Source organism: Mytilus trossulus, chromosome 7 (assembly GCF_036588685.1).
Source record: "Mytilus trossulus isolate FHL-02 chromosome 7, PNRI_Mtr1.1.1.hap1, whole genome shotgun sequence".
Taxonomy (NCBI): domain Eukaryota; kingdom Metazoa; phylum Mollusca; class Bivalvia; order Mytilida; family Mytilidae; genus Mytilus; species Mytilus trossulus.
The window spans coordinates 5,863,675-5,891,336 of record NC_086379.1 but is presented as its reverse complement, the minus strand read 5'-3'; the positions used below and the strand labels follow the sequence as shown (position 1 = coordinate 5,891,336).

The 27,662-nt window shown below is 31.0% G+C and overlaps 1 protein-coding gene across 11 annotated transcripts in view; it reads left to right on the top strand.

Annotated features, from left to right (window-relative positions):
* The window catches only part of LOC134724525 (PDZ and LIM domain protein 7-like), a 50,482-nt gene that overhangs the window by 5,975 nt on the left and 16,845 nt on the right, over nt 1-27,662 (top strand). For 4 of the 11 annotated variants that reach the window (XM_063587606.1, XM_063587598.1, XM_063587599.1 and 1 more), the window contains exons 3-8: nt 5,947-5,982; nt 10,793-10,822; nt 17,176-17,290; nt 18,510-18,610; nt 22,838-22,965; nt 23,925-24,087. In XM_063587606.1, the coding sequence (XP_063443676.1) occupies nt 5,947-5,982; nt 10,793-10,822; nt 17,176-17,290; nt 18,510-18,610; nt 22,838-22,965; nt 23,925-24,087 (573 nt within the window). Of the gene's footprint in view, nt 1-5,946; nt 5,983-10,792; nt 10,823-17,175; nt 17,291-18,509; nt 18,611-22,837; nt 22,966-23,924; nt 24,088-25,124; nt 25,165-25,613; nt 25,638-27,662 lie in introns of all 11 variants that reach the window. The other 7 variants (XM_063587610.1, XM_063587609.1, XM_063587607.1 and 4 more) reach the window with 6 other exon arrangements.

Genomic DNA, 27,662 nt, shown 5'->3' with positions numbered 1-27,662 from the left:
AAGGAGGGACATATTGATTATATAAAACATGAACTGTTGTCTTTCTCTCCCTGAAAATTCTTCTTATCTACTTTTTATCCTCAGAGTCATAGTTGCTGTATAGTTCTCTCTCAAAATCCTAAGCCAGTAAATCATACAAGTCAATGAACTTTACTATTGTCTCATGTAGATAATCTGTTTGTGAAGGCCATAATATTTGGCACCAAGACCCATCTAACTGCTGTTATATTTCAGAAAAGAAATAATTGTACATGTTGTTTTGTTTCGAATAAAGTAAGCAGATGAGGGGGTCAGTAACCAGTTAACGGTTGCCATGATTCCAGAATCTGAAAAAAATCTGCCATGAATTCTTAATACATGTAACAGACCAGAATCTTGAAATTGTCTCCCCTGAGTTTTACTAAACAGTGCTGTTTCACAATCATCATTGGATGTAATGAATGTAATTGTTGCCAGAGAACTGATAATTAGACTTTTGGTTTGGCATTCCTTGGCACATGTTTCTGATAGTCATGATAGTGGTAGAATATCTACATATTTTATGTTATTTCTGATTGAGATCTATTTTCACACTTTCATAATCTTACGTAAACAATCTGATTACATGCAGTTGATGCTGTAAATCCCCTTTTAACTTTTTGGCTGGAAAATACCTCAAATTAGAATTAAAGTGCAGAAAACAATTACATACAAGTATAAATTTTTGAAATTGATTTTACTAAATTTTCAAGTGCTTGGTAGATAGGCTATGTTTTTGTATGTGAATTCATAATAGTCTGATTTTTAAGCCTAAATGAAAACATATTATTCAGAAATACATGAATAAAAACAAAAATTTGTAAGAGCTTATTGCAAAAGCCCTAAATGTTTCATTTGGCCTAAAATTGTATCTAATGATAAATGCCAATTTCTTAATGATTTTTTGGGAAAGACGTCTCTTCCCTCAGAGCTCAAGCTCTTTGATTTTTTCTTAAGACTCACAAATCTTGTATAAAAGTAAATGTACAAATGTAAATTTGCCTATAATACATGTATTATAACTGTATATTGATTGTTAAGTCAGATCCCTGTACTACCCTATTTTATTAATATTTTTAAATTCAGACATAAATATTCAAATCTTAAAAGTACAAGTTGAAGGGGAAAAAGAGGCCTAGTAAAAGCCTTTATCACAACTTGTACTTGTCCTTGTGTGTCCATAAATGAGGTGATATCATTAAAAGTTTTACATTTTTTTTATTGGAGGAAGGGTTTAAATTCAAAAACATTCAAGTGGTCAATCAGAAAAATAAATTGAAAAAGGAGACAACCCCATGAAAATCTTGACTTACGGAGCATGAGTCAGCAATATTAATTTTGATAAATTTATGTTTTTCTTAGAAACTTAAGGAAGGTATATATAGAGCACTATTGGACTATTGTGATTGTTATGACACATTACATAAAACATGTATAATATGCCTTATATCTGCTTCACCTATACACTTATCTGCATTCCATATTTATAATTACCTCAAGGGAAAAACAACATGTAATTTGTATTAATTATGGACAATAATTCAAACAAAGTTTTACCTGCTGGAATTCTTAGACAGTGAAATCTACAAGTGGTGTTGAAATGTTTTGAGGCCAAAATACCAGCTGGTTACTTAATTCATTGTCAGATGACTTTTTCAGAAAAAAAAAGCTGTTTCACCATCCGAAGGCTGTTTATTCTTGGGTAGCAATTTTTCGTTGATATACATGTAGGAAATTATATACTGCTTGCTGTAGAATTTGTGAATATTATTGAGAATTGAAATGGGAATGTGTCAAAGTGACAGCAACCCGACCAAAGAGCAGAAAACAAACAAAGCCACCAATATGTCTTCAACATAATGAGAAAATACTGCACTGGGACAGGGGTTTCAGCTGGTTTCATGGTTTTACAAATTATTCAAACAAGCATCTTAGAATTTGTATAACTTACAGTTTAATTTCTTAGTTAACGTTTACCCATGAAATCCACACAAATTATTACTATAACCAACAAATAAAATAAACCCACAGTTATTATAAGGCAATTTCTGTAAGACATCTGGTTATCATACAGTGGCCAAATTCTGGAACTATAAATTGTATTTTTAGCTCTGGTATTATCTTGTCTTTCTCTTGGTAATCATGGTAATGTAAATAGGAAATTGCCCCCAGTTATGCATTTGCTGTACATTTTTACATATGATAACCATATGTTATTACATATGTATTCTGTTACTGTTATTGCATATGATCCTGTCTTTCCTTTAGGGAAACATCTCCTAATTCTCATTTGTATTATGTATTTCAATTGCTTTTAGCATACTTTTCCCACACTCTCAAGGACAACAACGTTTATATCTTAGGATTTGTTTTTTCCTAAATGGCATTATACATGTATAATGTTTAAAGTACATTGTAATAACAGTAAAATATGTAATTTTTATTTTTTTTTAATTTTCATATTTGCACATTTTTTTTTGCACAGTCTGATAAATTTGAATAAATAAATGATAGCATTAAATGTATTGAACAGAGTCAGTGTTCTACTTAATCCAAGTCTGTGCATGTTTCATTGTACATTAAACAGATATCTTTTGATATAGAAAATAATAAGGTTTTTGTACATTCTCATGAATCATCACAAATTAAAACTCCACCCTGGCAAAGGATATTGTAAACTGTTTGTAGAAAGGTTTTTGCGGGGTCACTCGGAAAGACGAAAATCCATAAAAATTTATCATAATAAATGTTTTGTAAATGTAATTGACAATTTAAAGTTGTAAATCAATTCCTAATATAGTATTGGGGACTTTAACAAATTGTCAATTTGTTGGGTGGTTCACCTTATATCCCTGCATATTCAATATTGCTGTAAATTGTCACCCAAGTGATCATTCATTGCAACAATAGAATGACAGAACACCTGGAATCCAGTAATAATGCATCATATTATACATATTATACTGCTGTATTTTATGGTCCCAAAACATAGAGAAAATAAATATAGAAGTGCATCAAATTGAAATTCAAATGAATATCAATACACCTGTTAACACATATATATGCATAAAGCTGTTACTGTTTAAAAGATAAAATACTTACTTAATAGAACCCTTTGAAACAGATCATCATTTATTTCATATTTGATTGATTGATTGTTGGTTGTTTAATATTTTGTATTTGACTGTTTCAATATCAATCAAAGTCTTAAACATGTACATGTAAACTTGCAATTGCATAAGTTACATCTCTATCCAATGCAGATTATATGGTGTATTCAGGCCCTACGACCATCAAAATCCTACTTAGAAAAGGTTGCTGGTAGGTTTTTGTGACTTCTGCCCTTTTCTACCTGTAGGGTTGAGTTCTTTTTTCTAGAATTTTAAACCTTATGATTTCACAGCAGGAAATTGTTGTATTACAAGTCCCTTTACATGTGTATCAGAATTGAGCACTTGACTTGGTATACAGACATACCAGTTACCAAAATATGAACTTTAATACAACAGAAGATGTTGAATAACGTGTCTATCAGATCTACGAATTCCTCAGTCACAGCAGGGAAGTTTAATATAATTTAAACTTCTTACAAAGTGCTTTTAAAATACACACTTAAATTAAACAAGCCAAACTCTGATAACTCTAATCCTAAGCAACAAAGGGTAGGATAAAAATTCTCATACAGTGAACATTGAATAATGACTTGTGTACATACACAGGTCATGGTTATGAGAAATATATCATTTTGGTAAAGATTTAAATGAAATGTCAGTTTCAAAATTTTGAAAGATTTGTGTATATATAAGGTTTGAGTTCCAAATTTTTTAACTCCCTCTCGCTGAAGTGTCTTTATAAATTTGCACAATTTTTGGAAATTGGAACAATTTTTTTAATGTTATAATAACTGAAATCCCACTAGGTAACTTCCTATATATTTTGGAGGATATATATAAAAAAGTGTAACAATAGGTCTATTGATTGTAATCTGCTTTAAAGAGTGATGAATTTTGTGTCAAATCGATGTTTGTCAGCTATTAAATCAACAACTCCATAATCCAAATGTTTATATTTTAGGCCACTTAATTCAATGTACAAAATGTAGCTATAGGTTTCGTTCGTTCGTTTGATCTCATTTCGTCATTGTCTTGCTTTCCTCCGAATTTCCTATTGTGACAGCGTGAAAAAAGGCGACCATAATGCCTGATGACGTCACATAGAAAGAACACATCTTTTTGCAGATCATTCGAAAAGAAGGAATAAATTTGCCTGCATCATTAGAGAAACAGATTCCACCACCAAATCTTGTGTAATACTATATTTATCCCTCTCAACAGTTAAATTTTAAATATTTAAAATGCTTAGTGAGCCTCGAGTTTTTGATTTGAAAATTAAACTGCCTCGAGTGAATAAATAGCGTATCACACTTGATGCAGGGGAAGAATTTATGTGTACCAAGGAGGTTCAAATTAGGCAATACTACATGTACATGTATCTGCATCAAAATTTTCTGTTTTTAACTCCTTTTATATTATAATATTATTATTTTGATTATTTGATTAAAAATGATGAATTTTCAGTATGATAGTCATTTAGAATGAATATGATAGATAATATTTTCAGGGGTGGATCCAGCCATTTTAAAAAGGTGGGTTTCTATCCCAGGATAAAAGGGGGGGGGGGTGTTCCAACTATATGTCCCCATTCAAATGCATTGATTGTTAAACAAACAAAGGGGGTGTGTTCCAACCCCGGAACCCCCCCCCTCTGGATCGGCCACTGATTTATCGTACATCATCTCATCTCAGCTACAATGTTTTACTCCAGATGTTCTATAGCAGTAGCTATCAGTAACTTTCAGAATGGGGGGGTCTCATTGGGGGGTTCCTATCCCGGATCCCGCTTACAGTTTTGTCAGATTCCTGTATCCCACTTACACTATGTACGTAAGTAATTCTCATTTTTTTGTCATTTCCCGGGTCCCGCAAGACCTCATTTCTCGTTTTCACGCCACAATAATTTGACTTTCACGTGTCACGCTTAGATCCCAATGAGACCCACATTAATGGCAATTAGTCATCTAGAACAGTAACAATATAACTCCTTATTAAATATAAAGTAGAGTAACACAGTTGTCCTAAGTCTTTTCCAATTAACAGCCACTATGGGTTAAATACTAAATTTAAATGTTTCTTTTTTTTCATAACAATAAGGGATTTGATTGGTGTTTCTTTCCTTAGAGTTGAATAAGTAGTATGATGCAAGTAAATAAATAGATTACCGGTACTTATTATAAAGGGTTGACTGATGAATGCTTATTATATTCTATAAAAAGTCATCAAAGGTACCATTGGCTTATAATTTAGTTCCACCAGACAAGCACACAAAATTCATTAGAGGCACTCAAATCAAAGCAGTTGGATTGCCAAATTAATTATGAATTAACAAATAAACTAGAAATTGAAAACAGCTGCTCTGAATTTATGTGTACCATATAAAAAATGATTTTTTTTTTTAATGATTTTACCAAGGATATGTATAGTCTAACTATACAAATCCTTGATTTTACCAAATTATGACCAGTAAATTTACAGAAAATTACTGTCAGAACACTGAGGATAGATATTTGACTAAAGTTTATAAGTTGCAATGAAAATTGCACAATTTGAGAATCCTTTTGTTGAGTAGTTATGTCCATAAGAAATAGATCAGAACTGTCCTGGGCTTTAATAGCATGCAGAATACGGTAGATAGTTTTTCAATGGAGATGATAAAGGGAGATAATTTGTACTAAGACTAAGAGTGTTTTAGTCCAACCAGCATGGATGAGGGTATAATGTTTATGGCAATTTATTGTTCTTATAATGCATGCATCTTTCAGAATGTAAGAAATTTGAAAATTTCATCATCTATTTATTATCTTTTTTCAAGAATTCGAGATAAAAGAGGTATAAATAAATTGATCGGGTAAGTACATGAATGAAATGTGAATGAATATAGTAATAACTCTTTTTGTAGAGACTAAGCCAAGAAATATTAAAGAGTAGATTTTCACCAAAAAACACCTGAAATGTCAAGTGGTCCTTGATGTTTTGATAATCTGCTCATTAAAATTATTTGGCCATAAGTCAGTATTGTTAGTACGAAGTTTACAAAATAACACTTTTTTAAACTTTGATCTTTCGTTGGCTGTTTAAACGAAGGTCTAAGTTTTATAATTAGCTCAGCTTGAATATTTTGAAATACAAAATGGCATGTTCAACAATGTTAACACTTCATGTCATTTCCATGAAAACTTCATTGAAGTTTTCAGTGTAAACATTACAATTTTTTTTTAGAGAGTTTAAACTTTGCTTATTGAACAGTGTTGAAGCCACACAAAATTAATTACCTGTCTTTGAATATCAAGAAAAGCAAACACATATGTGCATTTCAATTTGAGTGGACTTTTTTTTGTGATTAATACAAATAGTAAAGTAGAGTTTTTAAACATGAATCATAATTCATATTTAAAAAACCCTATCTTCTTGCGCAATTCAGTATACTTGATTCAGTCTTGATAAGAATATAGATATCGTCTCCACATTTTGCTTGCAAGAATCTTGAAAGGTCTTTTCTACTTTCTGCTCTTGTTTAAACTTTTTGAAGATGTGCACCATTATGAAAAATCCCAAGAATCTCTGGAATAGAGCAATATTAGATCCTTGTAAGCATGGGTTGACACGGAATCTGTATTTTCTCTGATTGATATGAATTATATGGTGAAGGACCCATTTAACATTTGTAAACATTTGCTAAGTTTTTGGGAAAACTAGCATGGGATTTATGAAAATTAATTTTAGCTTTCCAAATTCCATAAGAAATGTATCAGTAAAATTATGCCCCTAAAATATCTAGAACAATCTGTTCATATTCCATTAGCAAAGCATGAACTAGAGTTAAAGGTTTAATATAGAATGTTGTACATGTATGATGAAAAACATGGCTTAGTCAAATAAGATGTAGCTTTGAAATTAAAAGCATGATTGAATAGTTGTTGTTGACTGAAGATATAAAGTTTTCTGCATGCAGCAGAATCTAATTCACAATTTGAGTTTTTGATTTCTAACAATGATGAATGAATGTTAATAGGGTATACAGATTTACTCTTGTCATCCATACATGCATATGTTAATTCTGGTTTGATTACCTTTAAGTTTTGAATTTAAGCTACTTTTCTGATGTACTATAGAAAAACATCAATATTGTCAGGGTGTTTGTGTTTATGGATAGTTAATTTTGTTAAGGATTAATTTGTTGTAATGTCCTTGACAAAATTCAACAATGAGGTTGCTTTAACCTACATTCCACGGCTGAATAACTTTGGTTAACTTTTAAGTTAAGGTTAAGGTCTATTATCAGAGATTTATTGTAGGATGTCAGTGATAATAATATCTGCAGCTTTCTGTACTTTTGAGATAAATACAGAAGAATTTAAGTGACCATTTTATCAAATCATTATATATATGACATGAAATGAGGACCAATTTAATGATATACACAGTATCTGAATTATTGATTATTTGAAACTTACAAAGATCAACCAAATATTGTTTATGAGTCAACTGTATGCCAAGAAGTTTTTGGTAATGGATAGTACATTTAAGAATGGTACTATCTATCGCTTGAAATTGTTTTAATGGTACATGTATGTGTACCAAATTGTACTTTTAATCTTAAATGAAATCTGCTGAACAATGCCTAAAATTTGTTTTTGTCTATGAGATATTTGTAGAAATTGCAAAACTGCAAAACACCAAAACTGCATAATATACTTTATGTTAGATGCAAGAATTTAAGTACAAGCGTTCTTAAATTAATTAAGAAAAACATGTCTTGTCTGGTAATACATAGATAGAATGGTTTTGATTTTGTTAAATTATTAAAGACTTAAGAATGATACAGTTTCTAGAGATTCCAAGACACTTTTTAGGGGTTCTCATGAGCTTTATAAATGTTAAAGAATGAAACAGAGTCACAGACCTGTAAAAGTACCAGAAATAACATTGTCTTGGCAGTCATACAAATGTTTATCTAAATAGATACACATGTTACTGTGTAAAGAAGTGGGAGGACTGTTATTGATAATCTATATGTTCTTAAGATGGATGTCAGATTTGCCAGAACTGCTTACTGCAGAAGAATAAAATGATCAAGTGGTTGTTCAGCCACAAAAGATTGCAAATTACTCATTAAAGACAATTTTGGTTTAGTTACTTCTTAATTGAAGTTTTTAAATATATATATATAAAAGAACGATATGACTGTCACACTTGAATATAAAATTATAAGCAGATGTGGTGTGATTGCCAATGACAGCAATGATAGGTCAATGTATGGTGTTCAATAATGACCAAAATCCATGTATAACTTCAAGCTTGCTTCACATTTCTGTATCTGTTTAATTGAGTGTCCAGTGTTGACTTTGTCCAATGAAATCTTTTTTCATCACAACAGAAAACTTATGACTTTAATTTGCATACCAAGTTAGCTGTTTTGTAAATTTTCCATTAGGTTAACAAGCACAGTATTCAGGCAATTCATTAGAAGTGGTAGAATACATTACAAAATCCTTCTCCAAAATTATTATCAATTCAAACCTTATTGAATTATTAGGCAACACATAATTAGGTTGTGTTTCATGCATCCCTAGTTTAACTTTAATTTTTGTTACATATATCTTGTTTAAATGTTTGCCATATTAAAGACATCACAAAAATTTCTGAAATTACAGTAGTCTATTTAAAGATGAAATATTTAATTAAAAATAATTTAGCTATCTTGGGGTTGAAGTCATAAAACTTTGCTCAGTGCTTTGAGCACAAAAATCCTGCTTGAAACATGAAATCCAACATTTTGATTGGTTGATTTTCTAGTAAGAGTACAAAAAAAGTACTCGAAAGTTTCATGACCACAAGGCCTGGTAACTACATTTTTTTCTACATACAAGAGTATTTTTTCTGTCACTAAGTTTGTTTAGACCTGCCCTATTTTTTTTCTGTCAGGAGAGACAAGAAACAAGTATATACATTTGTTTGGCCTTGTTAAACTGTTTTCTTCTGTTCTCCAGGTGTGAAGCTACCTTATAATTACCTTCATTAAAGGTAAATGACTTATTTCATACATTCATTGTTATTGTTTATTAGGTAGATGTTAGATAAAAACCATAAATTAGACTGTCTGTGGTTAAACCAACCATTAAAATTACTGGACTGGCAAATCATGATTCATAACTTTTCTGACTTTTTAGTCTGTATTTTAAAATTTTAAATGATACTTCATCAAAAGTTCATCTGATCAGGCAGTGCGGCCCAGTGACTCTAGAAGCAAAATGAGTAAATACAGTTCCTTTTAAAGAGGCCCTCAGGCAGAAGAGATGTATAACTTTAAAAGGCATTGTATTTACCCATTTTGCCTCTAAAGTTTAAAAGCTAGGGCTTAATATTGTATACAAAATTTGCTAAGGAACTTGCAATATGTTTAAGTTCTGATGGTGTCTGGTACAAATTGAAAAGTAGGGACAACTTTAAAGGATATTTAATAAAAACAGACGACCAAACCAACTTTAGTGGTAATAATAAAAAAAAAACCTCCCCTCTCCCCCAATGCATTCAAGAAACTGGTCTGAGCTCTCATTTCTGATTTCTTCATATAAACAGTAATCCTTGATTAGTTTTTGAGACTCTGGCAGCTCAATTTAAAAATCAAACTGATTTCATTTTGTGGAAACATTGAGTAGGTGTGATTGTAAGACATGAATATAAAAGAAAAATATCTAACATTTGGCAAGTTGTTGATTGTTACCTTGGAAATATTGAAGTGTGTTGAAACATAAATTACCAAGGTGTATCCTCCCTGAAACTTCTATCCTGATCTTTTATCTAAATGGCTCCCCAGAACGTTAAACACTATAAATTTTAAGAAACATTTCAATATATTCTATTTGATAAAATCATTGTTTAAATGAATTATCTTAAAAGATAGATACAAATGTTGTTTTTATATCAAATCATGCTATTTTCTGCAAATTTTGTTGATGCGTTTTTGCCTCCTACGTTAAACACAATATTTTTTGTATGAAAAGCACTTTATCTGCAAACTATTTTCTGATGACGTCTATTTCCATTCCTGCATCAGTTATATTTGTTTTTCAGGTAAAAACAAAGTTCATCTTCATCATTAATTTGTTGTACATCAAAAATAGTTGTATAGATACTGTCATGTTTTCTGATGTAAGAACTTAAAAACACTTTGATTTCTTTCAGCTTTATTTTAGATTTTCAGTGACTTGATTTATTAAATTATCATTGATAAATTTTATATTTAGTAAGCACTCTGTCAAAGTTTTCAAAGCGAAGTAAACCTTTGCAGCTATCAACAGCTGGAGAAAAAAAGATTTGAAATGCTTGTGTCATGTTCAACAAAATTAATTTCACTTAGAGATTGTCATATTTGCATAATCCATTTTCCTCCCAATGTCCTTCTCTGGTTATCTATGCATTTAAGCAGTTGTTTTCTGCTCTTTGATCAGGTTGTTGTCTCTTTGACATATTCCCCATTTCCATTCTCAATTTATTTTAGGTTATATTCATAAACTTGTAGTTCATGTTCATTCTACAAAAGACTTAAAAGATTGTATTCAATTTTGCTGATTATGCATCAGGATTGGTGATCATCATCTCAAGTTACTAGTTAACCTCTTAAGAAAAAGTACATATGACATTGATATATTTTACAGAAGAAACCTAGACCAGTATGTAGATTCAAAGTAAGTCTAGAACATCATGTGGTTTCTGGGAACATATTATTGCAGCGCTTCTTCTTGTGGTGAAAAGTCATTTACTGCCAAATTCTTGTCATCATTTTGTGGTACACTACAGTTAAGGTGAATTTTGTCATGTCCACCTGTCACTTATAACAGTCAGTCATACCCAGATTGAATGTTTTCAAGGGCTGCAAATTTTTGTTTTAGATTGGGGTATATTTAAACAACAAATTTCAACCTGGATAAGGAATCTTTCAAATAAATCTGACTTTACTTTACTATCTGTTTAAATCAGTACTGATAAATTATCAAATAAATCTGACTTTACAATTTACTTTTCTAAATACTTTTCAAATGGGAGTGTTATTGCACCCCCCCCCCCCCCCCCCCCCTTTTCTTTGATGAGGAAGGTAACTTTAGATTATGCAAAAAAATGGGCATCTCAAGCGTCTTTCAATTTTACAACATTCAGCATGTTCAAATTCAATATCCTTTTTGTGAATGAATAGAAATTGCATTTTCAAATTCTATACAGGGGATGTTTGACTACTCCACTGGGGGATCCAGGGGTTGGAACTTGGAACCCCCCTTTTTTTTGGTCGATCAATGCATTTGAAAGGGGACATATAGTTTGAACCCCCACCCTTTGTTCTGGGTTGGGAACCCCCCTTTTTAAAATGGCTGGATCCGCCACTGTACTCTGCCCAAATCCACAGTGGATAGGTAGAAATGACATAATCCACCAAGACTGTAATGTGTTTGTCTTTTTGTCTTCATATCCATCAACAGATCTACTCACTAATAGTTGTAACAGATGTGGACACAAACATTGTATGATAACTGCATGGATGTACATGTCATTGTTGGTGTCTGTGTTTTTCATGATAACTTTTATTTTAGTTGACGATGAATCTTAGCACAAAATGAAGGTTTAGTTTTTGGTCGTTACAGTTAGTGATCATTAAGAAAATCCCTGTTTATGTTGTAAAGCTCTTAGTATTTTAGTAATTCCAATTGAAATGGACCAAATTATCTAAATGTCTAATTTTCTTTATTTGTGGACTACAGGAAGCTGTTGTTTACTTGCATAGGCATTTCTTTTACATTACATTCTTTATTTTAATTTGCTAGTCAGAGTGAGGAATGCCTTAGGTGCCATTTGTAATAACCAAATTTTCAGAGAGCCATTAGACTTGCTACAATTCCCTTTCTATTATTTTTCTCTTACTAATTTATATGTTTACTGATAAGTGCTAGCCTACTGATCTGCCCTTCCTCCTGCAGATGTCAGTATAATTGTAATCTCCTAGTTATAGCAGTAAAACTATTAAAGGGGCAAAATTGAAAAAAAGAAGAAAAAACATTAGGAAGGGACATGTAGCAAGTCTAGAGAGCCAAGCAAGCTTACAGTTTTATGCCAAGGTCAAGGGCAAGCATCTCTATAGGTAGCAGAAATGAATCCCAAAACATAAACAAGTCTATGCCTAAAGCTTCCTTAGTGGTCAACTCAATTGAAAAGTCAGTTTTTGACCCTTGGCCATCTAGAATTTATTATTTTGAAGTTAAAGGTCAGCTCTCAGACTCTTATACATTCAGTGTTATTTATACCAAAGGTAAAACCATTATAAACAAAAACGTTTATCATTTCCAGTATAACTAAGCATTCAAATATCAGTAAGGCACAATTTCATATCTTATTGTTTTACAATTGATTAATGTAGAAAAGTATTAGTAGAATCAAATTCTAACAATTTATATGTATTTTATCAGTTAAGTGTTTTTTGCCCCATTGGCAGTTTTCTTTTTACTTGTTGCTCTTAGAGAGAACTGGAGAAGTTCCAAGAATTTGGCAGTGATGGGTTTTATACCACTGAGGAGAAAAACAGCTGATCACAATTAACAAAACTTACAATAAATAACTATAGTGTTAATTTCATATTTAGAACATTAATGACAGATTTACACAATTATACAAATTAAACAGTTTCTTTAGGTGTTGGTCAATTATAAAAATCTCATTTCTATAATCTATCTTTATAATACTTAATCGTTTCTTTTCTGATAACCAATTAGCAAAGTGGTTTATTCCTGTTTTAAAAAAGCATCAATTAGCTCTTAGGAGATATTAATTAATGCACAGCAGAAACCATTCTTGTATTTAGAAAGGGTTGGTTATGTTGAGGCATTACAGAAGTTTTTTAAACAATATTGTAATGCCTCGATCAACATTATCAACCATGTATTGTATATCCAAGAATTGTTTCTAATATGAATTAATTAATATCTCCAAACAACTGGAGTCTGGCATCTCCACTAGATATTCCTGGTTGCCACATCAGCAATTTTTAATTTAACAGCAAACAATTTTAAAGGCAGCAATCAAATACTAAACTGGCAACTTACAAAAATGGTTAATATGCATATACAGTCAATGCCTCTCCCTCTTGTCCCCAATTGTCAATCAGAGGAGACTACCAGTAAAGCAGTTGTCAATTGGCACACATGAAAGGAGGGTACTATTTTTGGGGGCAAATAAAGATCTTAACTAAAAATTCCTTATGTACATAAAATTTTAACTCATTTCAGTCAGTTTTAGATTTATCTTATAGAGTTAAAATATTAACACTAATTTAACATAAATTGTCTTTTGAAATTTGAATACTGAATGTTTCTTGTCTTGGTCAGCAATAGGTACCAAGACCACGATAAGGGGAGGGAAACTAGTTGTATGGCTGCAAAATATTAAACTCAGGGTGGTAAATGCTATACATTCTCTAGGGAACCTGTACATACATATATGCCATAGAAATTATGGAATCTTGTGTTAATGACGTAACATTAAGAGTATATTAAGAGACGGTTAGATGATAAATGCCAGGTTTATTGGTTTAATTTAGCCTATTTGTCTTCGTATGAAGAATAAAGTGTTTAAACAACTTTTCCCACTGCAGTTCAGATTATAACATGTTTATACAGTGAATCATGCTGATGATGCACTTTAGATAAAACAAATTTCATTGTGTGATGATTAATATTCAAGATAAAAGACAATTATTTTAAGAGGTAGCCTTTATACATGTACCCTTTCTAATTTCCAAGTCATATTCATTAGGATAGTTCTTCTGTTAATAAGCTGTTGGCTAAGATGTAAAGAAATAATGATTACCAAAGAGACATTTTGAGAAGATACTTTTATGTATTCCAATGTCCAAATCATGGTCTTAGTGTTTGTTTTTTCCTTTGTCTTGAAACATTTTGTGCTAAGAATAAAGAGATATGGTATGATTGCCAATGAGACACTCAACTGTTATCCATTAAAAAATAAAACACAAAGATGTGAAAACTACAGGTCACTATACAATCTTCTTCAAAGAGCAAACCTGCTGTGGCTATAAAACACTTGCAATGAAAAAATAAGAAACATTTCATATTATTGAATATCAGCTACGTCCCACCATTAATGCTACAGAAAGAGAGCTGTTGTTTTGTTTTGTTTGAAAAATAAGAATTTCTCATTTATTCTTAGTCCAGAATTTGTAAGGTAATTAGATAGTTTTTAGCTGTTTATTTGAACCAGAGATTACAGATCAAAATATCATGACACTGTATGTACGCCCAAGTCATACAAGTTCCTAAACTGCGATTTCACCTTTCCTTAATTTACAGTCTTAAAGACATTTAAAAATGTATGTTGATATAATGTATTTGTAAAATCATAAACTTTCCTTATTTGCACTAAGATTATAAGTAAATAATCATGTAAGGTTAAGGATAATCTCGGTAAGTAAGTCTGGTTTACAAAGAAATTTTACTACCTCTTGAAAGATCGCTATTTATTTGGTCTAACATGGTTATTTAAGGTATTAAGATACTTTAATAACAATCAGGTGTTGAAACTGTTATTACACTTACTGTTTTATTACTCCAGTAGTTATTGACCATTAAAGGGACGTTAATAGGTCATGCGCTGACCACAACTGTAAATATTTCTGAAGTAAAATACTCAGCGCTTTTTTTGTTGACCTTAATTGGAGTATTTAAGTTTAAGAAATAAGATATTGGTAGTCTCTTGTAAGCTTACATGACTTTAAAGAAACTTAGATAGTTTGCATGTGCCTGGTTAGTGGTAATAGAATGGATAGGGTGGTGTATGCTCATGTATTCAGTGTACTTTTTGTAAATGTAGAAAGTGAGATTAAAATGCTTCTTTGTGAGTTAATTTGGTTAGCATGAAGAATTCAGGAACTACATGAAACAAAACTTATAGTTGCAGCTTAAGAAACATATTTCTTAGCCATTTATTGAGGATAAAGATCAGTTTCTGACGAGTTATATATATTATTACAGGACTATGTGTTAATTGTACTAAGATTGATACTAATCAGACATGTTTCAATTGACCTTGACCTCATATCAAAACATTACTTTGTAGTAATTTGCCAGTATACATATTAGTTATATGTGTTATTGGTCTATTTCTTTTATTTGATCCAAAAGGGATGTTTTTTCTGACATGTTTTGTTTGATTTTGACCTAATATCAAAATATTAATTTTTGGACATCACTCAGTATACAAGTTAAAACATTTCTCTGCATCCACACTTTGATTTGGTTTGCAGTTATATTTTGGAATCAAAAAGTTATTTTTATTTTTTCCACCTAACAATAGATAACAAATTCAATAAAACAAATTGGGTAATAATTTCCTCATCAACTTGAACATGTTGAAGTTTTGAAAGTTTATTTCCTGTGATTGCTTTCAAACATTTTTGAATAAAGATTTTGATAGTGATAAGTTTCAAATTGTTGAATTGTAGTTGATATAAATCAGATATAAATGATAAACATATTGATTGAATTACTTGGGTGTAAAAGTATGACATGTTTATGTGAAAATTTGAAAGAAAAAACATGAGATGAATGTACAGGTAACAAAAATAAAATGAAATTCTTAGAAAAAAAGTATATTAAAAGAACAGCATTTACATTGCTAATATTCATCTTGACAGTTTTGACTAAGTCTAGTATTTAAAAATTAGGCACTGTAGCATCAAAGTGTTTTTTCTTGGTATCCACATATTTGTAAACTTCTATTTCATTTGGTCTTTGCTGGAGAGTTGTCTCATTGGCAATTATACAACATCATATTTTTATATACCACCAAATATGTACAGGATTGATTGCAAAAAGCACCGTATTTCTAAATGGGTGTAATCCATCAAATTTGATCATTCTATGTCTGACAATGGACTTTATAGGACCTAGGAGCCAGAAAAAACAGTAAATCTATCTTTGACATACAGAGCTTTATATACGGTTGTAAGCAAATACATGAAAATGTATCATTCAGTGAAGTGATGTCAGCATAGGAACGCTATGTTGTATTATTTTTTGTTAAAAGTAGGTTATTTTTGATAGAATATTTTATGCTATTGGTACTGGATAGAGTTCACATGTCTAGGAAGAAAAGTGTATAGTTTAAGGAAATTATGCAATAAGCTAATTGGCATTTTATAGGGAAAGGGAAGTATTTAAAATTAAAAAAAAAATCATTTTGTAAATTACCATTGCGATTGTTCAAAGATATATCAGAAACTGATCCCTTTCATAGCTATAAATATAATTTATATATTGAAATTTAGAGGGAGAATCCAATTTTGATATGCTAATATTAGGAATACATGCATTTTGATTAAATATGATTTTGAGGTAGAGAAGTGAAATTATGGGTTTTAAATACATATTTCACACATTGTGATTATAAATAAAAGAACATCTCATTTACATGCATTTTTGTCTGGTATGATATAATAAAATTTATATATTAAAATAGGATATAAAAATGTCAAAAATTCAGGCTTGACATACTTTTCCGTATCTGAAATTGAAATAAAATTGAACACAGAGCACTTGTATTGAAATTAAGATTATCCTGTAAGAGTACATTCACATGAAACTTATGTGTATTAATGTACCTTTATAAGATTGACTATATGTGAAAAGGTTAACTTTTTTACTTGTTACATTTGTATATTCATTTATTATAAGTTTGGTTCAGACACAATAGTACAAGATATCTTGGGTCCAAATTGATGGTTGGAGATATATCAGGTACTTCCATAACAGAAATATCAATGGTATGGCCAAGGTAAAATTAATATGGGATATTGGGGCACAGATTTTCTAATGACTGCAGTGAGTTTATAGTCTCTTAGGGATCAATCTCTGCTCTAGGTGAATTATTTAGATTTTCATGTAAAAAAATTGTGGTGGGGTTAGATTTTGAAAAATTTTATTTATGAAAGAGCATCATATTATTATTACAATATTCAGTATGATTTCTATTGTTTTTCCAGAGGTAGTACACCAACTCAAACCTATGTATCAACACCTCCTGTAGGAGCCTATAACCTTCAAGGATCTGGTCCCACATCACCTGCTAGCACTGCCACTAGTAGTCCAGGAAGCCAGGTAAGTCATAGAACCAGTCACAACCACATGCAGACTATAACACCATAGAGCTCAATACCTAACCAGTTATGATGCACTTTGAGAAGGCTTGATGCTTCTTAAAAGTCAAATTAAAATAAGATGATTACCTTTAATACGTTTATGCTCACAGCAATAAAAGAAATATATCTCAACATCAAGGTTAAGTAAGAAAAAATCATTGTTTTTTTCTTTATAAAGCTATGTTAGCTTGATCAACATTCCTCATACTGTTAAAGATATGTATTGCTAGAAATGGTACAACATTGATTTTAAATGAGATTTATAAACACACAAATATTCATTTAACCTACCTTTAAAAAAATAGCCGTAGGGTTTCTTTATCATGTAGATAGTATCATGTGTTTTAAAAATTATTAATCATTTATTTTGATATGAAATTGAATTGATCAGTAAAATGTTTAGAGATTTTTATTGTCAAGGAAAGGCCAGAAAATTGATTTCAAGTTCCGTTTTCATCTTTTTTAGTTTTGAAACTCTTCTTAAATTAATGTATGTAGCTTTGCAAATTATGGTCTTGACCATACCAAGCATGCAAAGTTGAAATTGATATAGACTTCTTTTTTTTACCCTGTCTGTCCATACATACATATACGTTTTATGAATGTCATTGACATTGGGGAAATAAATTGTAAATATTAAAGTGAATTCATTATTTATACCAATACATGATTTTTCGAAAATTGGTGTTTCAAGTCATCTGTACATGTACTTGTATGTAATTATCGTATATTTCTTGAGGACATTTGATAAATTTATATATACATTCAGGAAATAATAAATATGTAATTAAACAAATCCTGTTTACGACAGATGAAAATCTTAACTTAACCTATTTAATAAGTTTAAATTGAATTTATACTTATTGAACTAATTTCTATTTGTGATTGTATCATTACATAGAGTCAGAATACCACCCATGTTTTAATTATGCATTTTCATTGCTCTCTGGTTGACAAAATGACATGCAAAACTCAATTTGAAATATGTCAGATGATGTAACTCATTGAGATTGACCATTATTATCTGGCTTGATTCAGACACTTGAAAAACATGTAGTTTCAAAATTAATGCAATCAGTTTGACTTGATAGTTTACATGATTTAGCCTATTTCATAATTAGTATATGTATAACCATTGCATTACTGATTAACCATATTTTATGTTTTATGTTTTTTAGAACTATAACCAATCAGCCAGACCATTTGGAAATACCTCCAATAAACCTAGCTATGGCGTGGACAATGTCACACAAAAAACATCACAGATGTCATTCAGTCCGTAAGTATCCACAACCCTCAGTCCAATAAACCTAGCTATGGTGTGGACAATGTCACACAAAAAACATCACAGATGTCATTCAGTCCGTAAGTATCCACAACCCTCAGTCCAATAAACCTAGCTATGGCGTGGACAATGTCACACAGAAAACATCACAGATGTCATTCAGTCCGTAAGTATCCACAACCCTCAGTCCAATAAACCTAGCTATGGCGTGGACAAAGTCACACAGAAAACATCACAGATGTCATTCAGTCCGTAAGTATCCACAACCCTCAGTCCAATAAACCTAGCTATGGTGTGGACAATGTCACACAGAAAACATCACAGATGTCATTCAGTCCGTAAGTATCCACAACCCTCAGTCCAATAAACCTAGCTATGGCGTGGACAATGTCACGCAGAAAACATCACAGATGTCATTCAGTCCGTAAGTATCCACAACCCTCAGTCCAATAAACCTAGCTATGGCGTGGACAATGTCACACAGAAAACATCGCAGATGTCATTCAGTCCGTAAGTATCCACAACCCTCAGTCCAATAAACCTAGCTATGGCGTGGACAATGTCACGCAGAAAACATCACAGATGTCATTCAGTCCGTAAGTATCCACAACCCTCAGTCCAATAAACCTAGCTATGGCGTGGACAATGTCACACAGAAAACATCGCAGATGTCATTCAGTCCGTAAGTATCCATAACCGTCAGCCCTCACTCCAATAAACTTAGCCTGGGCATGGACAATGTCACTTATAAAACATTTCTGTTGGCAGTCAATCTGTATGAATCCACGAACCTCACTCCAAAAGAGTTAAGGGCCATGTTGGCCGAGTGGTGTAAGTCATCTACTTTGCTTTCAAAGCAGAGGTTGTGAGTTTGAACCATGCACAAGGTAGGTCACAGTGTTTGACTACAATTTAATTTTTCAAGGATTGTCAGTTTTCCTCCTTAAATATAGTATCACTATTAAATATCTCATCAGTTGAATTATTCAACATTTTTTAATCCTTGAAAGTCAATTTAAAAAATTTAGGCTTGAGTCTGAAGAAATTGTGGTGAAATCTACTATAAATTGAAAATGACTTTATAAAATTTGTGCATCCAAAGTAAAGCCCATTCCTGTATCACGTTTGTACAGCAATGCAATTTAATTACAGCAGTACATGTTTATAGGTGTTTTGTTTGTACAACATGCTGCGCAACACACATATCTAAATTGTATAGGTTCTTGTCAAAATATTATTTAAATTAACTTTTTTAAAACCATATGAAAGTAAAAGTATTATAAATTTGTCTTTTAATGAGGGGTGTATAATATTTACGTAATCAACAACATTACTAAACATCGACAATGAAGAATGTTGCTATTCTAATTATTTCCTGTTTATCCTCAATGCCTTATCTGCTGGGTTATAATCAACGACACATATAAGTTTGATTCAGGTAAAAATTCAATCTATGTTTGATACAGGTAAAAATTCAGGAGAAAGCTATTTGATTTACAAAGTCAAAGACCTCACTTGGTTTATTTAGTGGAAAACTGTAAAATATGGATGCTATTCAGATGTTTCATTATAGAGCATTATTGTCAATATATGTCATAGACAGGCATTCAAGTTCTAGAGTTGTGGTTTTATTCTATGTTTCATTTATCAATTATCAACAGTGTTGCACACAGACTTGAGTGGTGAATGTGTGGATTTTTTTTTATCTTTTTCTGCTCTAAAATTAAAAACTTTTTTCATGTTAATTTACTCTTGATATTATGATATACATTTTGGGTATAGCTGAGAAACTTACTTAAATTTGCATGTTTCTGGCTGTCATATAGGTTCTTATGTACAACAGCCCATATTGAAGTCCTCACTGTCTGTATTAATAGTTTCCTATGAAGGTTGTGGTTTCCTATGCCTATAAAAACGGACTCAGCCTCGAAAGAGTTCAAATGTGGCGCTTAAAACAAGTAAAATTGGTGTTAAAACATCAACAATCAATCAATCTTTATTCAATTGACAGAGATTGTTGAAATTAAGATTCTAATATTTAATATTCAGCTTTTATTTTCAACATTAACCATTAATAAGGTCAAATGGTTGAAAAGTTAGCTCCACACCTATTGACCATACCACATTTGACAGTCTGTCCATTTAAAGTCCTCGATGTGACAGGTTATTGAATACCCCTAGTTTTGTAATTACAGACCAGGGTGTTTAAATGGTTAGGACAGGTACAATTACCCAAAGTGATAGATCGTGTTATAAAGGACGTAATTGAAGGTTTACATTGATCAAATCTTCTAACAGATTAAAGGTGATAATCATAGTAACTTTATTAACTTCAAAATCAAGACACATGATAGTATTTGTTTTGACATATCAGTAAGATCAGCTGATAGACATTTTTTATTGTTGATGTTTTGATGAAAAGATTTACACTGCAGAGAATCCTAATTTAATTAGTCTTACAGTAGCAAATTTTCTGTGTTTGGAGCATTTTTATCGGTGGTAGTCTTCATTTGAAACATTTGTTTAAGGCTAGATAAGAAGAAATACTGTGCATACAGTAAACCAAAAACAACATCAAAATAAAAAAAGTACCCTCGTACCCGAAATTGTCCTTAGCCCAGTTTGTCCAAAACAATTGGAACCTAAAGCCCTAAGATTGAACATTTGTCTATTGAAAATTAATCAAAATATATGAGTCTTATGGTTACTTTCTCATTAATGTATTTTCCCAACAAATATGATGTAATGGCAGATTTTTCATAGTCAGTTTTAACCTCTGGTGATTTCAAGTCAATATGGTCACATGTCTATTGTTTGGGATTACATGTCTTTATTTTTTTGTGACCTTGGGTTGCTGACTTCCTGTCTCAGTGATATGTTAAACCAATCACTTCATCATACATGTATCAATGGATGACTGTCCGTCTGCTCAATCTGTTGCAGCACTGCATGACATCATAAGAACAGCTGATTGATTTGTCATTTTCAATGATAAAGTTTGCAATGCAGACATCTAATTAAATCTTATCTTATATTGATCATTCAGTTATCAGTTTAAGTTGGATATTTGTCAGAGAGAATTTGTAGAAAAACAAACCAGATAAACAAATCTATAAAATGGAAATATATAATGATAAAATCAATGTTACTTAAGGTAGATCACCAGTATATATTTTTTGAGACAGATTTTTTTTATAATTTGCCAAAATGAAGATTTTACTATGCTCTTTTTAAAAATTTAATAAAAAGTATGGGTCACCGTGCTATTTTTCAAGCTATGAGTTGTTGAAAATTGGCAAAATTTGGTTAGTTTGTTCATGAAAAATCACATTAGTGTGCATAAAAAAAATTCTATGAGATAGAATTTTGAAATAAATTGTGAGAAGAAAGGTTTCATAATATGTTTTAACAAAATAAAAAGAAAACATGGTGTCACCGAACTTGTTTTTTTGCTACAAGTAAATGTAAAAAAATTCCCTATAAGCCCAGTATAAACTTTGTACTAAAAGAGTTATCTCCCCTTAAATGACTCATTTGAAAAAAATGATTTTAAAACCAAAGAAAATGTTATTTGTTAAAATATTTTGTATAATACAATTAATTAACAAGTTTTCTTTAAATAGAAAAAACTTCTAACAATTGAATTGCAAATTTGTCTCCAAATTTGAAGATTTAGGCAAATAACTAGACCGATTTTGTACTGTGATTGTACAATCCAAGATGGCAGTATACCATCAATCTACCTTAAATGAAATTGTGTGATGGGATGTGGCCAACAATGAAATAGAAAAGAAAAGAAAAGTACTAAGGCCCATGATATTTTCTTTTCCTACCAGAGCACCTGAGATCATATTTGTCTGTTTGTCTTATTTTTTTAGCCAGGTGGTTTTCAGCTTATTTTAGATCTATGAGTTTGACTGTCCCTCTGGTATCTTTTGCCCCTCTTTTAAGGAAAATAAAAATGTGCATCCAGAAAAGATCAAAGGTAGATAAATTGAAAGTATTACTTAGTTGCAGAAATAGCAAACTGTAGGCGCAAAACAAAAAAACATTAAAACAAAAAGTAAAAACCCTAATGTTTTGTAAATGAATCGTCATAAGAAATGATCTTGCGTATAAATGAAGAATTGGCAAACTTTTAGAACTTTGAGGAAGATGACCTGATTATTGTTTTAAAGAACTGTATGACATTAGCTTTATGTATTTTCTTTCCCATTTCAGTAAACCAGTTGCAGTTGATTATCAAAGTGCCGGTCAAAAATATGCTGAGAGAGACGAAAAACCACCATCAGCATCGATGCAATCTAAATCATTTAGGTTCTTGAAAGATACACTTGACAGTGGACAAGGTACAAAACTTGTCTTAACGTAGACTTAAACATTTTCATAATTTTATCCAGTAAAAGAACTGTTTTCTTGAAAATGTGCGCTCAAAATAATATTAAAGAATCAGTGGGAAAATCCGTAAATTTTCATTTTTTTCAAATTAGGCTCATTATATTGTGAGATGAATAAAATTAAATTTTCTGGTCACACCAGTGCAAAAATGTCAATTATGTAAGGTACACCCACAACAATTTCCATGCGTAATATTATGTAATCTTCATTGTATGGTTATTTTTGTCAGTGCATGAATTAAATCTTGTAATTTGAATCTAAAGAAATTTTATAATTGAGCAGTAACATATTTATAAAAAAAATATCCTTTGTTAAAGGTTGAGGCCAGGTGCTTTTTAGAGAATTATTTTATATTGCACTTGTAAGACTTTAGTAAAATTATATTTTAAAATACTCAAGTCTTATAAGCAATTAGTGCAGCAGGGTTTACTTGGTCAAATATTATAACAAAATTTGATAATATGCTATAATTTTCCAAACATGATGCAAGGTATAGGAAGATGTGGTATGAGTGCCAATGAGACAACTCTCCATCCAAATAACAATTTATAAAAGTAAACCATTATAGGTCAAGGTAGTGCCTTCACCACAGAGCCTTGGCTAACACCGAACAACAAGCTATAAAGGGCCCCAAAAATTACTAGTGTAAAACCATTCAAATGGGAATATTAAGACATGGATTTTGTTAAGGGAAAAATTATGGGAAAATATGCATGTTTAATTTAACAGGGATTTTCTTACCCATGTTAATAATGTTAGAAATCTTTCTGATCAAAATAATATAAAGTTTGATTTTGTTTAAACACCAAATTGTTTGTTTGTTATATTATAGTTTTAAGTTGATTGTTTCCTATTTGTTTTTGTAAACAAATTAATCTGCATGGTGTGTTTACTAACCCTGATTTTACAGAACCTCCAAGTGCTTTGAGACCTATAAATAAATCAGTAACCAACCAGAGAGCAGTCTCACCAAACACAGTGGTTTCAAGTAATTCTAAACCTCGACAGTTCAACACACCTACTGGTCTTTACTCAGACCAGAACGCTGCTGATGCCCATAAAGCGCATGCCAGGTTTGTTTATGTGCTGTGATACATGTCTTGTCTTGCTACTCAAAGAACTGGAGTTTTGATAAGAACATTGTCAGTTTCATTGTAATCATGGGTATTTTTCCCAAATGCTTTGGTATTTCCCCCAAAGTGCAAAAAAAACAACTTGGGTGTTTCCACCAGAGAGCCAAAGTTCTTCAGCATTTCCAAAAATGTATAAAATCACGTTTTATTTTTATTGGCCATTCTGAAAAGTTAAATGGTTTATTTTAAATTTGAAAAAAAGGGTAAATTGTTATATCCCTCAAAATTCCTAAAATAGTATTATCATCATATTTTGATGCATTCAGACAAGGAAAAGATAACTACAGACATTTATTGGTAAATCAACATTATTTTTACTCCAAACATTAGTATTGATGATGATGTAAGAACCTCTGATTGATAACAGACACTGGAATCTTATCAAAACATGCCTGTTTATTGGGATAATCACAGATTTAATCATCTTTACCCAATATTGTCTGATGGGTTAAATTATGTGTAAATGTGTTGGAGATTAAATGATCTATATAATTATATAAAAACAATGAAAGATCTTCATTTATCAGAAGAAATAGATATTTTGTTTAATCTTATTTAGAATTAAGTGCCAAAAAAAATATCATCAAATTAACTTACGTTACTAATAATTTTGAAAATTTTAAGAAATCAAAATTAGTCATTATAAGTGTACATGTATCTAAAAAGATATACAAAATATACATCTTTTAAATATTTATGAAATGATATGAATTTTTTTTCATGCATCAGATTTGTAGTATTCTCCAACAGATTTGCACATTATTTGAATGATTACTGTGATTACACTTGTTTTATGATTACATTGATTACTCATAACCTAATTACTGTGGGATGTTTATTTTGTTTGCATCAAAGAAAATAAAACAAACTTTTATTGTAATATTTCATTGATGCAACAATTCAAAACAGTTAACAGTAACAACATATATATTTGAATATTGACAACAAATGTAAATAAAATTTAATAATGATTGCAGAATCACCAACTAGTACTGGGCCTCAACCCCCATGGAAAAGGTAGGAATGATGTTGTTGAGTTATCTCCCTTTTGAATTGAATTGTGTTTAATGAAATGATCTCCTATTATGGATTGATTTTGATTTTGTATTATTTATCCATTGTCAGTTTAACTGGATTAATATTAACAATGTTTTTATTGTTTTGAAACATCAAAACCGTTTTTTCTTGTATTTTTGAATGTTGCATGTGTAATGTGTTGTAAGGGAGACAACTCCATTTAGTAAAATAAATAAAAATGTGGAAATACACATAAAAGAAACAGTACATTTTTTTTTAAATACACAAGAGAGAAAAAGTGCATTAATTCTGAAGTACACAAGAAAGAAATTGATCAGATTTATATGACATGAAAAAAAAACTGAACAAAAATAATAAACAAATAAAAAAAGTTATAAAAAAATTAAGTAAATTTTATAGATTGTCAATTTTATCTTTACTTGCTGCAGGGCAGTACAAAATGCCAGGAGAAGGTAACTAGTTATATGCAAAATATAGTCTTAAATTAGTGCACAGATTGTCATCAGTAGACAGCTATAGGTTTTATTTCAGTTTTAGCCACACAAATTGTATTCCAGGATGATATTTATTCTGTTTAAAAAGTAATTGAAATCAGAAGAAGTTGGGCTAGCAAGATTTTGTTTTTATTTATATGTCTATTGACAAGTTTGGCAATAAAAACTAGGGTCTCTTTGAAAAAAACTATAAAAGAGAACAAACTATTTTTTGTGGTAATTTCTTATACACTTTGAAACTTGTGGTTTTAAATATGTTTTGAAAAGAGAAGAAGTGAAGAAACATTAAATGAAAACATTGAAGTTTGCAGTCAACATTTTCTGATTTCATTTTCCTTATACAATATATTTTGTATATTCTGTAATAAGTTAAAATCCTAGAAGTTATATATATATCTGTTGTAGGGTTGTCACTGACTCAGACGTACTTATGAATATAATTATTTTCTGTGACTGTATCTTACATTAATTTGTAGGATCCTTTACTATAGATAATTTAGCTGATCTGTAACAATAACATCTTCATGCCTTATATATCATGTACTGTAGTACGCCGCTAGATTAAAACTGACGTGGAAAGGTAACATATGGCCACCGAAAGCTCTTTTTTTGAGAGCCCAGGTGGTCGTGTGGTCTAGCGGGACGGCTGCAGTGCAGGCGATTTGGTGTCACGATATCACAGTAGCATGGGTTCGAATCCCGGCGAGGGAAGAACCAAAAATTTGCGAAAGCAAATTTACAGATCTAACATTGTTGGGTTGATGTTTAGACGAGTTGTATATATATATATATATATAACCTTCTATTTATTTACATCACCTATTTAAAAAGTACAATTAAAAAAAATCCCAGCAGTTATATAACACTCTGTATATTTTCAAACACCTCTTCAAAAGGAACACATTACTTTAGATGTAGCTTCACCATATACCTTTTTATCCCTTGGAACCTGTAGTGTTCTCCTTATTCAAAACTCTATCCAGAGTAATAAATCCCTGCAGTTCCAGAGCTCTCTATTTATGTTGCAAACTATATTTGGAGAAACAGACAGAACTTTAGCTTATTGTATCCTTCAGACTCCTTCCTGCAGTAAACCCAATAAGTTCTTATCCTGCTTTATGGTATACATATATCTTTCTAACTAGTCCAGAAACCTTTTATGGACTGAAATGTGATTTTTTTTTTGTGTAGAATTTTGATGGTTTTGTTGTTAACAAAAGAATTCCAGTTGATTATTTTATCTGTAAAAGTTTAAAATATAAAAAAGAAAATGTGAGATGATTGCCAATGAGACAACTATCCACAAAAGTTCAAAATGACACAGACATTAACAACTATAGGTCACTGTACCGCCTACAACAATGAGCAAAGACTGACATAAGCAAAAAATGATATGATATAAGCTTAGACTATTTTTAAAGTGATACAGTGGATTCATTATTGTTTGTGGGGTATTGAATTATGACTTTGCCATACTACACATAGGCTTTTCATGAATTCTTAATTGATGAATGTTGACCATAGTGAATTATGACTTTACCATACTCCACATAGAATTTTCATAAATTCATAGTTAACCAGTTATTGCTTTGTTCTTATGTGGTATGGATATTTTTATTCATTGTTAAAAAATCACCTTTTTGATTCAAATCCACGGCAGCCATTTCCTTTCTTTTAGCTTTAATTGAGTTGTGTTTATCAAATTTTCCAGTTATTACCTTTTTTTTAATTGGGTGTGGTTGTACATCTGGTTAGGTCTCTATTTTCTTCCTTAGTATACACTTGTACAACTTTATCTTGTTTGGTTATATCTCCCCTCAAATACCAGTTAAGCCTTTACTTTATAATTTGTGGGTCTGAATCACAGACGATTATAAATCAGTTCTTTATACCTGAAATACAATTGTGGAATTTATAGGTGTCTCTTGAAATATGATTTGATATTTACTAAAATGTGATTAAGTCGTGGAGCTTCTAATTAAA